This window comes from Dromaius novaehollandiae, chromosome 4 (assembly GCF_036370855.1).
Source record: "Dromaius novaehollandiae isolate bDroNov1 chromosome 4, bDroNov1.hap1, whole genome shotgun sequence".
Taxonomy (NCBI): domain Eukaryota; kingdom Metazoa; phylum Chordata; class Aves; order Casuariiformes; family Dromaiidae; genus Dromaius; species Dromaius novaehollandiae.
This window is the reverse complement of record NC_088101.1, coordinates 80511793-80526709: the sequence shown is the minus strand read 5'-3', so window position 1 is coordinate 80526709 and position 14917 is coordinate 80511793. Positions and strand designations below refer to the sequence as shown.

Here is a 14917-nt window from a genome sequence, read left to right as displayed (position 1 = left end):
ACATACCATCTACCTCTGCTGCTTCTGCTGTGTGTGTGCTGTTTTCCAGGATCGCCGAAGCTAAAATGTTTAAATGTGTCACTACTGCTGTTATTAAAAAGATTTTCTGTCTAATCCAATTCCTTGAATGATCCTGAAACAATTCTATGTTCAGATCCTCATCGGTGTGCTCAACTATTCTATTAGACTTTTTTTTTTTTTGTTTCTCATGGTAACCAATTTTATTTGACTTAGCAGAAGCTGTTCAAATATTTAAAGGCACTCCGAGATGGCAGGAGTTTATCTCGGAGCATACATGTTGTGTCACACATATTCCTCTCCTTGTTCTTAGACGCCTTGGGTTTTTTTTTATTTTCTCCCCCCCACACAAAAACAGAGGCAAACAAATGGGATTTCGAGCAGCCACACCGCATCGGGAAGGCGCTCGCTTCATCTGTTTATGTTAATATTCAAGTTACAATGGGCACATTTAGAAATTACAAGCTGGCTGCTTAAAACAGATGCTGCTTACGTTCCCCCGCCTGTGCTGGAGCCCGGTGCCAATAGCGGCGAGCGCGACGCAAGAACTAAAGTCTAAACATCTGCAGCACCTCTCTGTTTTGTTAACATTCTTGCACACATTTCCCTGCTAACTCCAAAAAGGCTCGACGAGGCTGCAAAGAAAGAAAAGAACAGAACAAGAAAACCCGGGGAATTGGAAACATCTGCGAGGTAGCGACGGAAAAGGGAATGAAACATGAATAAACAAAAACATGGCGAAAGTGGCCTGGGGTTGTTACACTGTCAGATCATTTTTCCAAGCCCAACATCAAGGCTTTTGTTACAACCCAAGCGGTCATTTGCATGGAGAACCAACAGGGTTCCTGCTTCTTGCGCGGCTCCCAGCCCGCAGCACGCCGCTCGCTGCCTCCCCGGCTCGCCGAGGCGAAGCTGCGAGCAAACCCCGCGGCCGAACGCGCACATTTCCGCGGCGGCGGAGCCTCCGCATCGCCCGCAACGCGCCGCGCACTTACCGCTCGCCTGCGGAGCCGTAATTTAGGGATAAAAATAACAGAGGAGCCTTTGGAGCGCTGCCCCAGCCGGAGTTGCTCTCCCTCTGCTCTGCTCTTCCCGACAAGCTCAGGCTGAGATTAACAAGTCCATGCGACTCCGGCAGCCCCGCTCCGCCGGGCTGCTCGCACCCGGTGCTTTAAATAATAGCAAACTTTCGGGAAAGTTAAAAGCGTAATGAATTAAAGGAATGTAAAGCACAAGGACAGGAAAGCAGCGAGCACTGCCTGGGCAATTCTTGCAGCAACACCAAGGGCACTGCTCGGTAGTTAAGGCTGTGTCAGCACTTTCACTCCCGCCCCCCCCCCCCCCCCATTTTTCAGGGGGCTATAACTCAGAAACCAAAAAAAAAAAAATTACTCATGGCTAAAAAAGTGCTCACCTCCCTTCCCCTTCCATTTAAAAAAATCCATTCAGATCATCCAGAAAGTTATAGGAGCACAAAAGTCTGTGCACTTTATCACCAAGTCCTAAATGCATTTTTACATGTTAACAGAACTTTTTTTTTAATATATAAAATTCCACAGCAATTTCATCCACATTGGGAATGTTACTCCCTTAAAATATATATATACACACAAGCAAATTAATAAATACTTTGACACCTGAAAATCGGTTTGTGTAAACACAGAATAAATCGTAAATAACTGTTGCAGGCTGCCTCGAAGGTGCCAGGCGAGGAGCAGAGAGAGCAAGCGGCCTGTTCTCACGGCCGCCGCAGCACCGGGCAGGCCCCATCCAGGACGGCAACTCTGTAACCTCACTTGCTGAGAGCATCTACATTTTCCCCTGATAAGGAAAGTGTTCTTATAATCCTGCTAAAACAAGGAAACAATGGGTGTTTGATCTGCAATCACTGCTTTACAATGATGGCCTAATCTGTGCCACCTCTGGCCAAACTCCCCCCCACTAACCGCTGGGATTGGCAGTGGGCTTTTTTGGTGGCTGCTGGGTTTTTGTCTGTTTGTTGTGGGTTTTTTTACACTAAAGGGGTAATTTCTTCTCAGACACCAAAATAAAAACACCAACTTATCCAGCCTATCTACAGGACCAAGGAGCATTAATTAGCTCTGCAGTTATCGGCTTAAGTTACAATACTAAAGCAAGAATTACACATCCACAATAGTACTTTTCTAAAAAGTAGAAATGTGGACTTAATATAAAAATGTGCAACAGCCACAGGCTGCTGACCAAGAAAACCAAAGCATACATTTTACCCCTTCTGACTGATACCGGATACCTAAGACAATGGAGAGCACATTTGATCCTTACAAAATTCCAGAAATCAACACTTCTTCATCAAAAGGTGCTCCCCTGCTTGCTCTGAATTTCTGATCTTAGAGGAGTTTCATGTGCATTATATAAAATCAAGAGCTATAGCAATCCGTTACAAAGGTTTTCTTCCTATGAATAACTCAGTGAAGAAAAAGCAACCTCTCAAAAAAAAATCTCAAAATACTCCGAGCTTATTTCTCCAAATCCCATTTTTTAATCTTCTAAAAATCGTAACACTTGGACTAGCAAACTCAAGGTATCTCAATTGCAGTGTAGGTCATCTCACATTCCTCTCCTATAAACACACACTAGCAGCACCTGGCATATTTTGAAGAGAAGCTACTTGGGTATCAACACCTTATTACATGCAATGTGTACCTTATTATATATAATCACCACCCATCTACTCAGGGTGGTAACACATGCTCCTACTCCGACCACTTAATATCATGGTCCAACATAGGACTTCACACCACAGGCTGATGCCAGTCTGGTCTGCTAAAACGAGAATTGATGGTGACACACATTCACTTCTGCCATCCTGGTGTGGAGGTTACACTGTTCACAAAGAGAAGAGCCACGTGCAGCAAAATCTTAATCCACACTAATTTTCTTCAGCACATGGAACCAGAGCACCATGGTCTCTGCTTTGCTCTACTAAATAACATGCAGACTATCTCTATGTTAAAAATGTACTTAATTTGCATAAAATGTTCATCGCAGATAGACATTTCCCTGCCATTAATCTGGAGCAAAGTGTAAAACTATTAGAAATACTTTTAAGACACTTTCAAGCAAGAAAGATTCTCCTAAAGGTCTGGAGAATTGTCAGCACTACTTAATTTCAACCAATTGCTAATGCTCATTAATAAAATACTAAATGAGGACAAACAGTAATAGACTATGACTCAACTGGACAATGCCAAGAGATATAAAATGGAAGCTGACTGTTATTCCTTCTTTTATACCAGTAGGAGACAAGGAAAAAGGAACAAAATATGCTACGTGAACCTTCTTAATAGGTCCGAATTTATATTTCCTATTTAAGAACAAAGCAGAAGAATTTACAAGAGCTGTAAAAGCAAAGCTGTATTGGTAATTAAGCTAAATTAAATTAAACCTGGGCTTTGTAACTTCACAAGCTAGGTAAAGCAGAAGAAATGTGTTAATCTGATATTAAAAAACAAAGTACAATCTCTATGAATGTCTTCTATAACCATAAATATTTTCTTAAATCCAGCAGGAAACTACAGACTTTAACAAGTTCAGAAGATCATTAGCCTAGTTCTAATCTCCACGTTCACCATGACAACGTTTATATTACAAATCAACAGCTGTGACCCAATGTTGAAAACATGCCAAAAATATGCATAGATTGTATCAATATTTGCACATGCAACCTAGAACATAAATTAGTTGCTCCTCAACAATTAAAGCTTCCTCTCTGAAGTTGCAATATTTAAAGGTTAAAGATTAGACATGCTCCCTCTTGTGTTAAACTCAGAATACATGGAATACATGCTGTTTTCTCTGACATGATGGTTGCTTGGCCATCTGTTCCATTAAGCAAACCCTTTAACTTTGGCTACTAATGTCTGACAAACCTTCACCAATAATTCTCCATTTTAAAGACTGATCCAGTCTGAGCACAAAACTGTACCTAAGGAATCACTCCCTATTTGTGCGCCACATTAAATTAGCCATTATATAATCAAAGAGCACCAGTAAGGATATTACATATCAAAAATATGATGCGAGTAAGATTTCTGGACATAAATATACACGACTTGGTAAACCACATGGGGAGTCAAACATATTCAATCATTACCAATGTTACACATGGGCCTAAAGAGTTAAAAAGTGCCAAGTTCAAGCTGTTTAGTAACATTAATGATACTGAATATTAAGCTAATATTTAGAAAGGTATTTTCTGTTTACAGACTATTTAAAACAGACTATGCAAATACAATACAAAGAATTTACAATGCTATATAAGTGTGCTTGTAAATACAGCAGCAATTGAGCTAAGTTTCCAGTCCTCCACTTGATGAGCTCAGGTAAACCATTCCCTACACAGCGCCTTAACAGAGTCAAAATCCTCCTTACACAAATCCTCTTGCAGAATCTGGCCCCAAGATCATGCCTAGACTTGAATGTCAAACCCAGGTGTAACTAATACAACTGATTTTACTAATATACTTTTAAACAAAGGCTTTGCACCTGGTGTGGGCTTGGCAAATTACGTTTAGGCATACATTTGCTGATTACGGTCAATACCAGGCAATGCTGGGCAGCAATGCAACTGAGAGTAAACGCGAGTAAACAGTTTGCAGTCCAGATCTGAAGGGAACACTCGGCTACGGGAGTTCACACGTTTGCTTTTAATCACCACCGCCCTTTGTACCAGACAGATGTTTTCAACACAACTGGCCCTGGGTACGTTGAAAATAAACGTTACCAAATATTTTAAGAAAGACATCCTAGTTAAAGGCAGCTTCCTCTTTCAAGCTATCAAAGTGTGCTGATCTTTCTGGAAATACAGGTGTTTCTTTTTCTACAGTCTTCTACAGACCAGAAGCAACATAGCCACAAAGTTTAGGAAAGACAACAAAAATATCACAACCACTAATGTATAAAGGTTTGGGGGTCTTCTTAAGAGCTCCAACCCACAAAAGCATGCTACCTAAAGCAAAACTGATCCCGAAGGCAGGAACCTTTGCGAGAAACAAACTTTGTCACCGACTTCAACAAGGTAAGAAAGAAGCCTGCATCGCTCCACATGCAACTTCTGCTCGGTGCAGCACCGTCTCTGCGCTGCTACGCTGCAGACCTAACGTTTCCAAGGTCTCACAAAGTGCCTTCTGCTTTACCCACCAAGGTGCTCACAAACTGCAGTGAAAAACCGTGCACAGGATGCTGAAGGGGGCAAAATTTGTGCTTGACCCCCACAACACTTCCCACTCCGCATTACCAAGAAGGCAGTTGCTGTATCAACGCAAAACCTAATATACTGAATTTGCAAAGCAGTCAATAGTTTCACGAGTACTTTTATTCCCTCAGACACGTAAGGGGGACAGTCCGCAGGATCAGGCCCTTTTCCTATATGCAGCAGAACTGCTTCTCATTTACACCAGTGCTTTCCCCCCCCTGACCCCGGCACCCTGGGGAGCTGCGGCCCCCTCGGACACGCTTAGCCGTGACCAGGACCAAGGAGCAGCGCTAAGCCGCCCAGAGGCAGCCCCACGACTCCATCCGAACGCAGCCGGGAGGCGGCGAAGCAAAAGGGGGGAAAAAATCCCCAAAAGTTGAAAACTGGTCTAAACCCGTGACGCGGCGGCAGCCGCGGCCGGTGCCGGCGGGGGCAGCGCCGGTGGCCGCCGCCTCCCTGCCCCCCCCCCCGGGGGCCGCCCGGCCCCGCTCCCCAACGGCGACCGGGGGGCCGCCACACACACCCCCCGCCGCCCCCCCGGAGAAGGCGGGACCGTCCCGGCCGGCAGCGCGGAGCCGCTCCCGCCCCGCCGCGGAAAGTTAGCGCCGTCCGCCGGCGCGGCCCCGCAGCGGCCTGGCCGCAGCCCCGGGGCCCCCGGGGGCCTCGCCGCCGCGGCGGGCGGGCGGAGGCGGCTCCGCAGCGGGAAGCCGAGGCGGGCGCCGCCGCGCCGGGCTGAGGCGAGCGGCTGCGAGCCGGGGAGAGGGAGCCGAGGGGAAGGGGACTCACGCTGTCTCCGCTATTTAAACCTCTTCCCGCCGCCTCCGCCTCACTGACTCTCACTCACTCTCTCCTCCCCGCGGAACTTACTAGGGGCCGGCCCCCTCCCCTGCCCCGGCCAATATACACACGGCCACACGCCGGGCCGCCACCGCCCCGCCCGCCCGGCCCAGCCGCGCCGCCCATTCGCTCAGCGCCGTGCCCGTCAGCCGGGCCGCGCAAAAGCGTTGGCTCTGCCGCCTGTCCGTCGAGGCGCGCTCCGCGCAAGCCCCGCCCCTCGTCCCGCCCCTCCCCTTCCCGGACACCTCGGGGGGTTGTTAAAACGGCCGTTTTAGAGTCACCATCAAAATTTACTTTTAGGTCCCGCCCACCTGGCTCTACCAGGGATTCTGATTGGGCCAGGGGAAAGCCTCTCCATGGCGGCCGGGTGGCTGGGTGTCAATCACCCCTAAAAGCCCTGCCTGTCTCCCTGGCGTCATCCCGCTCGATTTGTCCGCGCTTCCAGTCGGTCCCGCCCATTTCCACGGGCTGCCCAATCAGGCGCGGCATCTCAAGCTCGAAGGCGGTGTCAAAGCGCCTGAACGGAACGTGCGAAAGGGCCGTCGCCATTGGTGGGCCCCTCTCTGCCCCGCTGTTGCTCTTCCGCCACCACCGTCCCGTGGAGCGTACCACGCGGCGGCGGGGGGGAGCGGGAGAGAGAAGGGGGCGGGAGCGCGCGGCGTTGGTTCGGCCCGTCTCCATTAGGGATGGGGAGGAGGAAGGCCCATATTGCCCGTCATGCCGCGCGCGCTGTAGGTAGCTCCCTTTGGTCCGGGCTGGGGGAGGGCGGGGGAGGGAGGGAGGAGGTCGGTGCCTGATCCAAGATGGCGGTGCAGGAATCAGCTGCTCAGCTCTCAATGACTTTGAAGGTGCAGGAGTATCCCACTCTCAAGGTGGGTGCCCAGCCGCCCCTCGCCGCCGCACGCAAAGGCTGGAAGGGGCCGAGCCGCCGGCGTCCCGGCGGGGCAGTGCCGGCGGGAGCGGCACGCTCCGCTCCCCAGGGCCCCCCCCCCCCGCCCCCCCGGGCTGCCGCCTCAGGCGCCCCGGGGTGCGCGGCGGGGCCCCGCGCCGCTCCCGCCCGGCCCGCGCTCCCCGCCCTCCCCCTGCGCGGCGGGCGAGGGACGTGCCTGGAATCCGCCGCCGCTCCCGGGGGCCCCGCGGCCCGAGGTGACGGGGAGGCCCCGAGGCAGCTGCCGGCTGCCCGAAACAGCGGCCGCCGCGAGCCGGCGGAGCCGCCCGAGGGTGCGGGGGGCCCTCGCGGCGGGGCCGGGCCGGGGCGCGGGTGGCGCCGGGGGTCGGGCTGGGGCAGGGGGCAGCGGCGGGTGAATTGCGGGTTTTCGGAGCGAGCTGGTCCCGGGTGACGAGGTGGATCGACGTGGCGTTGTTAAGGGACGTGTTAAAGGGGAGGGAGCGGAGGTGGCGGCGGAACATGGTTCCCTGGCTTCTTGGTTTTCCCCCAAAGATGGAGATGAGCTAAAAGACATAAAGCGACAAACACACTGGAGAAAAGGGCTGGCGGCCTTAGTCAGCTAAATATGCACGGTTTGACCAAGCCTCGGTGCAAGCACGGGAGCTTACGTGGCCGAGCGTGCCTGGGGGGCGGCAGCTCCCCGGGGCTGCTGCAGAGCTGGCCCCCGGCGCCGGCCGGGCGTCGCGGAGCGGGTGAAGGACTCGGCACCGCGCGTTAAGGTCATTGCTGCGAGGATTGCTGGACCGGGAGGACGGTGCTGGTAGGAGCCGGTGGGAAGCTTTGTTTAAAGTGCTCTGCTGCACACACAGCACATCCCCCTAACAGCGGGAACTGCGGGAGGGAGCTGGGAGAGGGATCTGTATTGCAAAATACTTATTTAAGCATCCTTTGTGTCAGCGTATCAACGTTTTTTCACGTATAGGAGGCGTTTATGCAAAGTAAACTTTTCGTTTTCTTTTTCTGCTGAGATCATGCTGCACTTTCGCACACAAAGTACCGTGTGCTCTTTGCGGTGTTTGTTTTGCAGGGTTTCTAGCCATGTTCTTCCTGTGCATGTCCTGATTCTCCACCCTCTCTGCTTCGTTCTGTTTAGTCCCACGAAACGGGGAAAGGACAAAAATCTTGATTCCGCTTTTACGTATGAAGGCTTCTTTCTGTCATCTTGAAGTACTTTAAAGCTAACAGTATGAGGCTTAAATTTTAAAATCGCTTTAGAGAGTGTTCTAGTACTTCCACAGCCAGAACAACTGAAGGCATTTAATGGTAGGACGATCATTCGAAGGCTGCATTTTAGATATGCGCGAGTTGTTATCGCAGCTTTGCCTGTTACATTCCTGAAAAATGACTGGCAGTGAGAATCAGTGAGTTTTTGTTTGGCTGGTTATGACTTCAGATGAGTTGTCAAGGTGCCAGCCATTTAAAAGGTAGAGATTATTTTGGACATATGATATTTCTCAAGTGCTCTCCCCTCAAAAATCTTAACCAAAACATACATAAGAGAATGGAATGTTGTTTGTACTGTGGGAAATTAAACATTTAAATAGTAAAAAAGATGAAACACCCTTGTACTCAAACTCTTAAACCAATATCCTAGGAAAAGTAACATTTATTGATGCTTTTCAGTGTTCATTCAACTTCTAGGTTGTTCCTGTAGTCTTTAATGGCATCTTTTTTTTTTTTTTCCTTTGCTAAAAAAAAAAAAAACTGGCAGAGCAGGATCTGTTCAAGTCTTTTGAATGTATCCTCTTAAATGTTCCTCACTGAGGGTCATATATCAAAACATTTTAGTGCTGGAAGTGAAAAGGCAGCAGGGGGAAATGAACGCTAGGGCTAAAGTCCACAAGTTTGTTGATATCAAATCCCACTTTGTTCTGTTAGGAGGCAGGTGCCTAAAAGTTTCTCTGGGACTGAGCCTCTGAATTTGTATTTCCCGTTTATTCAAACATTTTGTGTGAAATTAATACATAGCACTTTTTTTTTTTTTGAATGTGGCAGTACCTCATGTAGCAGTGTGGCAGCTCAGATATTTTCTTAGAGCTTTGGACATTAGTATTTTTCCCTGATATGAGTAAAATATAAAAGATTGTAGACTTGTGTTCATATCCTTCCTGTTTCCTCCCTCTAACTTCCTCATGCCAACATCACTAGATAATAGTTGTGTAATAGCTCTGCATTTACAGTATGTTCCACAGTGCCTTCCATGCGAAAGAGTGCTTAAAACTGCAGAGGGAAATCCCATTTCCATATCTGAATTGTGGTCACTTTGGGAGTGGAAGTGCTTCAGCCATTCTTCAGGAGTTCAGCTCAGGAAAAGTGAATTGCCTTGCTTAGCTGAATCTAGGGAAGCTATTTAAGTATATGCAGTAATATTTGAATATTTTGTTGTCCTGTTCTCCTCCCCTCCCCTTACCCCTTTGTCAAGGACAAGAAGGTTACCAGCTATTCTTCTCCCAAAGTGCTATGGAAGAAAAGCCTACTGATAGAAATTATGCTAGTCTCATCTGCAGGCGCATAACATGGAAGTCTGCAATTTAAAAAGGAATGAATGCTAACATTGTTGTCACAGTTCTTTGCTGAAGCACTAATAAAGAAGTGATGACAGGAAACTAGATAATTTGTCCATATCTTTAGAAGCATAAATAATTGTTAAACTGAACTAGCAAACTGAATGGAGTAAAACCCCAAAACCAAAAGAGGGAATATCTGGAAGCAGGATGGCCACTTCTCAAAATAGTCTTATCTGGGCTGTTCATTGGTAACAGCTTTGCGTTAGCTGGGCTGAGTTGCTTTAAAAAGCAGCTGATCTAAAGGAAAGCTATAGTAGCACAGGATACTTGAGCACCTTCTCAGAGCTGTTGGTTGGCTTCTAGGGTTGGCAGCTGTGGGAAGAAAAAATACTGGCAGCAGATTAATACAATATTAATTTCTGCTGGAAATATGTTTATCTGATTGTTACAGAGTGGAACAGACAGGAGAATATGAATAGATAAAGTGCACATTGTTTCTGACCTGAGTTCACAGAATAGCTGAAGTTGGAAGGGACCTCTGAGGTCATCTAGTCCAAGCCCCCTGCTCTAAGCAGGATCACCTAGAGCAGGTTGCTGAGGACCTTGCCCTATCTGCTCTGGTTTTGAATTTCTCTAAGGATGGTGACTCCAAAACTTCCCTGGGCAACATGTTCGGTGTTTGATCACCCTCACAGTAAAAGAGTTTCCCTGTGTTTAAACATAATTTCTTGTATTTCAGTTTGTCCCCATTGCCTCTTGTCCTTTTCCTGGGGGCCACTGAGAAGAGTCTGCTCTGTTTTCTTTGCTACCTCTTTTCAGGTATTTACACGCATTGATAAGATTTCCCCGAGCCTTCTCTTTTTTCCAGGCTAAACAGCCCCAGCTCTCTCAGCCTCTTCTCCTATGTTAGATGCTCCAGTCCCTTAACTGTCTTTGTGGCCCTTCACTGGACTTGCTCCAGCATGCCTGTGTCTTCTGTTGGGGAGCTCAGAACCGGACACAGCACTCCAGATGTGGCTCCCCCAGTGCTGCTTGCTGGCAACGCTCCTCCTAATGCAGCCCAGGATGCTGTTGGCCTTCTCTGTCGCAAGGCCCATTGCTGGCTCGTGTTCAGCTTGTCCACTACGACTCCCAGGCCTGTTTCTGCCAGGCTGCTTTCCACCTGGTCAGCCCCTGGCTGTACTGGTGCATGGGTTTATTCTTCCCCAGGTGCAGGACTTTGCATTTCCCTTTGTTGAACGTAATGATGTTCCTGTCTGATGTTCCCACTTCCCCAGATCGTCAAGGTCCCTCTGAATGGCAGCACAACCATCTGGTATAGCACTGCTAATTTTGTATCATCTGCAGGCTCGCTCAGGGTGCACTTTGTTCCATCATTTAGGTCCTTATGAAGATGTCAAACAGTTCAGGCCAACTTCTTTTTCCAACTTCTTTTTCCATCAAATCAGAAAAGGCACAAGATGTATTTTTGCTTGTATAATAAGCAAAATGATTGATTTTACTACTTCATGTTTGTTCCTTTATAACTTTGAACATAAGTTGTTGTTTTTCAACCATAGCTTTGTGCTCTGACAAAAGTAGTGCCAATAGCCTATCATATTTCTGTTGTATCAAAACGTTGACAATAATATCAGCAAAAGCAGCTCAATGAATGTGGTTCGGGCAGAATGCGAGGACAGGAGTAGCAGAACTCTAACGCTAAGGCACTTCCAGTATATCAGGGTGCAGCAGCATAGGTGGCACTTCAGGATCGCTACCTGATTTGTGAAATGCTTCTCAAGCAGAATGTTGAATTAGTAAGTCAACTCTGTGCCAACTCCAAGTGAACGGTCCTGTATCGCACTAGACCCAACGTCAAAGTTGGTGTTCTGACTCATTTATTGTGTGTTAAATGTCCATACCAGCGATTCATACGTTGCAGAATGATGGACTTCCTGTCTGACAAATCGTGAGTCCCTGTCAACAAACAAGTTTGGCATCTTTTGTGCTGCTAGTCTTCTGCAGTTGGCCTTGTGTGCTGCTCTGTTCAAAGAAAATTCTGATATTGTGATACTTCAGATGTTTGTCTTTGGAAAGCAACTAAAGTAGGTGCTGGATCCAGTGGGAATTAGTGTCATTTCCCCTCTGCCCCTCTCCCAGTTAAATACACTTCCTAGTGATTAAAGAAGGAAGAAAACACAATAAAAGCCAGTAAGTAGTAGTATTGGCATAAGCTGGAGATGTTGCTTGTTTATCAGTACAGTATTGTCCCTGTAGGAAAATACTTAAAGAAAAATATTTACAAGCATTTTACAGAAGAGTTCCTGTTAAGATCTTCAACATCAATACTAATTTATTATTGCACTTTGCAGTTGCAGCATACTTGACCTGTAGTTCACAGGACAGTGCCCTGTGATCTTCTCAGTTTGGTTTCTTTAAGTCTTCTAATACAGAAATCATGCATCCTTACGGTAGCTAGTATGCTGGGGGCCTTTAAATGTAATTGTAAAACCAGAACATCTGTGAAATCTTTTTTTTTTTTTTTTTTTTTTTTTTTTTTTTTTTTGCATAGTGTATTTTTTTTCTCCATGAGCTGAACAGTAGAAGTAAAGATGATCTAGCAAATGCTTGAAACTATCTTGGGAGGTAGAAGATGTTCACAACCTTCTGTGATAAGAGTGGAGCCTATTACTGGATTTTATGGACCACCTACTGTCAATTTTTGTTATCTCTCAACTTTCTAAATCTCTTCCCACAGTTTTTTAATATAGTTGTTCATACATTGATCAACATGGTCCTGCACCTTTGGGCCTATAAGCTTAGGGAACAATTATTTTGACAGATGTGTATTTGCTAACAGGGCATGCTGGTAAAATCCGTCAGTCTTTGTAAGCTTAAACCGCCTTCATTATGTATTGGCCTCCTGTAGCTTACAGCCTGAAGACACACTATATAGAAGTGTTTGGTTACCCAGACTGGGAAATGGGCTGTATTGAGGATTACCTAATCCCGTCTGACGTACCTTATAGTTTAAGTAAAGCAAAGTTTTAATGTGAAGATGTGTGTGTGACACTGATACCCAGTAATTCTAACTACTTCATGTTGTACTACTTGATTCATCTCAGCTTTATTCTTGAGAGTGATCGGTGGGTAAAATGTAGTTGCAAAAGATGTTATGAACTGCAGTAAGAGCTGAAGTAATTGAATTGATATATCAAGTAGAACTGTGATTGTTCATATTTTCTAATATAGGACTGCTGAACCCATAATCCTAAACTATTTGGTGAAATGCCGTTCCTTCAACTGGAATAGATTATTTTAAGAGCAATCTAATTGGGAACAGGTTCCATAACCTAAATGTTACAGCCAATATCATGGTGTTTGGACTGTCTAAACACAAAGGGAGACTCCCCCTTTCATTTTAAAGAGGTGATACTGTGACTAAATCGAGCAAATGTTTGGAGAAGAAAGAAGGGTCTAAGCAAGTGAAGGGACTTGCTCTGGGCACAAAACTGCCGCGTGACCTTAGCTTAGCAACTGAACTGACCCTTTGGACAGGGAGGAACACTTAGCTTTTTCTTTGTACTCAGATATGTCTATGAAAAGGAGAAAAGCAAAGAAAGCCCTTTCAAAGAGCGAGTCCAAGATGGCAGCTGTGAACAAGTGTAACGAACATGACAGGTCTCTGAGGTCCGTAGTGTGGCTCGAGGCAGAACTCTAAAATGGCTGTCAGCTTGCTTATGTAAGGATGCAAGACGGTGTTATATAAGCATAAAATGGCTTTTGTAAAACACTTGACGAATTTTGTTGATGAAAACCTTGTGCAGAAGTTCCTAATGTACATGTGTATGTAGTCATTAATATATGTTACTAGCAGTTTGTATCAAAGGATAATATTTTGAAGGATTATAATTGCATCTCTTGAGTAAACAGTTTACATAGCAGATGGACAGTTGAAAAATTTTCACCGTTAATTCTCTCCTGTGTTTTAAGTAGCGGTTTGGAGTATTATAACGATGTTTTCTTCCTAGACACAACTGCTCTAAAATATGCAATACTGCCTTCCTGAAGTTGTAAAACTGCCATGTTTATTCCTAAGGAATAATGTTAGACTTTACATTTTAAAAACATGTAAAGTGTTTTAAAGAGCATTTATATTTCATAATTTAAAAAAAAGCCCACATGATCTACAACTGCATGGAGGCTTATGAAATTACTTGGTGTCTTTTGGTTTGTGAATAAACTCTTTGAGAGCTTATATTCATATTTGTACCTAATTAAACCTAGATCTATTCAGTATTCTAAGCCTCTCATTTCTGAAATACACTACTTCTTTCTCTTAACTTTCTTTTCTTTTTTCCAATTTTGCCCAAAACTGGCAAAAATATTACTTAAAGGGAGTTACAAATCAGAATTCAGTCCGTGAATAGGTGATGATATAGCTGATGTCTTTAGATGAGCTTAGTGACTCATGATGTCAGACGAACTCTGAAATAATCTGAGAATTACAGATGAAGAAATAAAGAATACTAGCCTTAAGAATTTCAGTAATTCTGCTTAGAAGTGCTCTAATTGCTGCTGACTTGAGGGGAAACTTACAGTAATTTATTGTAGCCTGCCTGGTTTTTCAAATGACATCATATGTAATATTTGTTCTTTATTCTTCTGTTACACTGATGGTGAATGTCATGACCTAATTTGATCTAAAGGAAACAGCTCAATGCTCTAAGGTGTTTCTTTGCCAAGTTTACCTTTTGTTTTTATACTTGTTTTTGTCTTCAAATTATTTAAGAGATGCTTATTTATTTATTCAAGTTCCCCTACTTACAGTTTCCTCTTGCATAACGTAGGGCTAAGTTGTCTTCGCTTCTGTTTTTTGAAAAAAGTTTCATCGCTGCACCTCTCACTTTGTCTTTTCCCTACCTATCTATGGCCAGGCTTAAAACTTTATGTAAGAGTAGCACATATAGTGTTTGAAAAAGCTCAATTATACCTCTTCTTGATTGATTTAACTTGGAGACCTGTAGATTTATGCAAATCTCTGGTGCTTTTTAGGTGTTATAAGCTAACACAGTTGAGGAGAGGAAGCGTATCATTTTTTCTGGCCCTTGAAAGGAGAGCATAGCTCTGTAATGATTCCCCCCACCTAATCTGGTAGGAGTCTTATCTTATTTTTCTTAAAATCCCCCTCTCCCCCCCCCCCCGATTCTCTGACTTCACATACCTCAAAGCTTTAAAAATATCAGTTTCAAATACCCTTATGCTTGTGATTGGGATTGTTTGAAAAAATAAACAATGCAAGTATTTCTGTGTTTACTGTATGTTTTATGTGGCAAGGAGTTTTATCTGCTTTCAGACCTAAGACTAACGTGATAGAAGCAGGATTCATGC

At 45.5% G+C, this 14917-nt stretch overlaps 2 protein-coding genes across 11 annotated transcripts in view; one reads left to right on the top strand and one right to left on the bottom strand.

The window, feature by feature from the left end:
* The window catches only part of CTBP1 (C-terminal binding protein 1), a 248841-nt gene extending 242705 nt beyond the window's left edge, over positions 1-6136 (bottom strand). For 3 of the 6 annotated variants that reach the window (XM_026112673.2, XM_026112675.2, XM_026112676.2), the window contains exon 1: positions 6041-6136. The gene's annotated coding sequence lies outside the window, so the exon portion shown is untranslated. Of the gene's footprint in view, positions 1-1013; positions 1281-6040 lie in introns of those variants that run through there. The other 3 variants (XM_026112674.2, XM_064511567.1, XM_064511569.1) reach the window with 3 other exon arrangements.
* Positions 6137-6631: 495 nt separating this feature from the next.
* The window catches only part of MAEA (macrophage erythroblast attacher, E3 ubiquitin ligase), a 53688-nt gene continuing 45402 nt past the window's right edge, over positions 6632-14917 (top strand). For 2 of the 5 annotated variants that reach the window (XM_026112707.2, XM_026112705.2), the window contains exon 1: positions 6829-6963. In XM_026112707.2, coding sequence (XP_025968492.1) covers positions 6895-6963 — 69 coding nt within the window. In that variant the 5' untranslated portion in view covers positions 6829-6894. The other 3 variants (XM_026112706.2, XM_064511563.1, XM_026112708.2) reach the window with 3 other exon arrangements.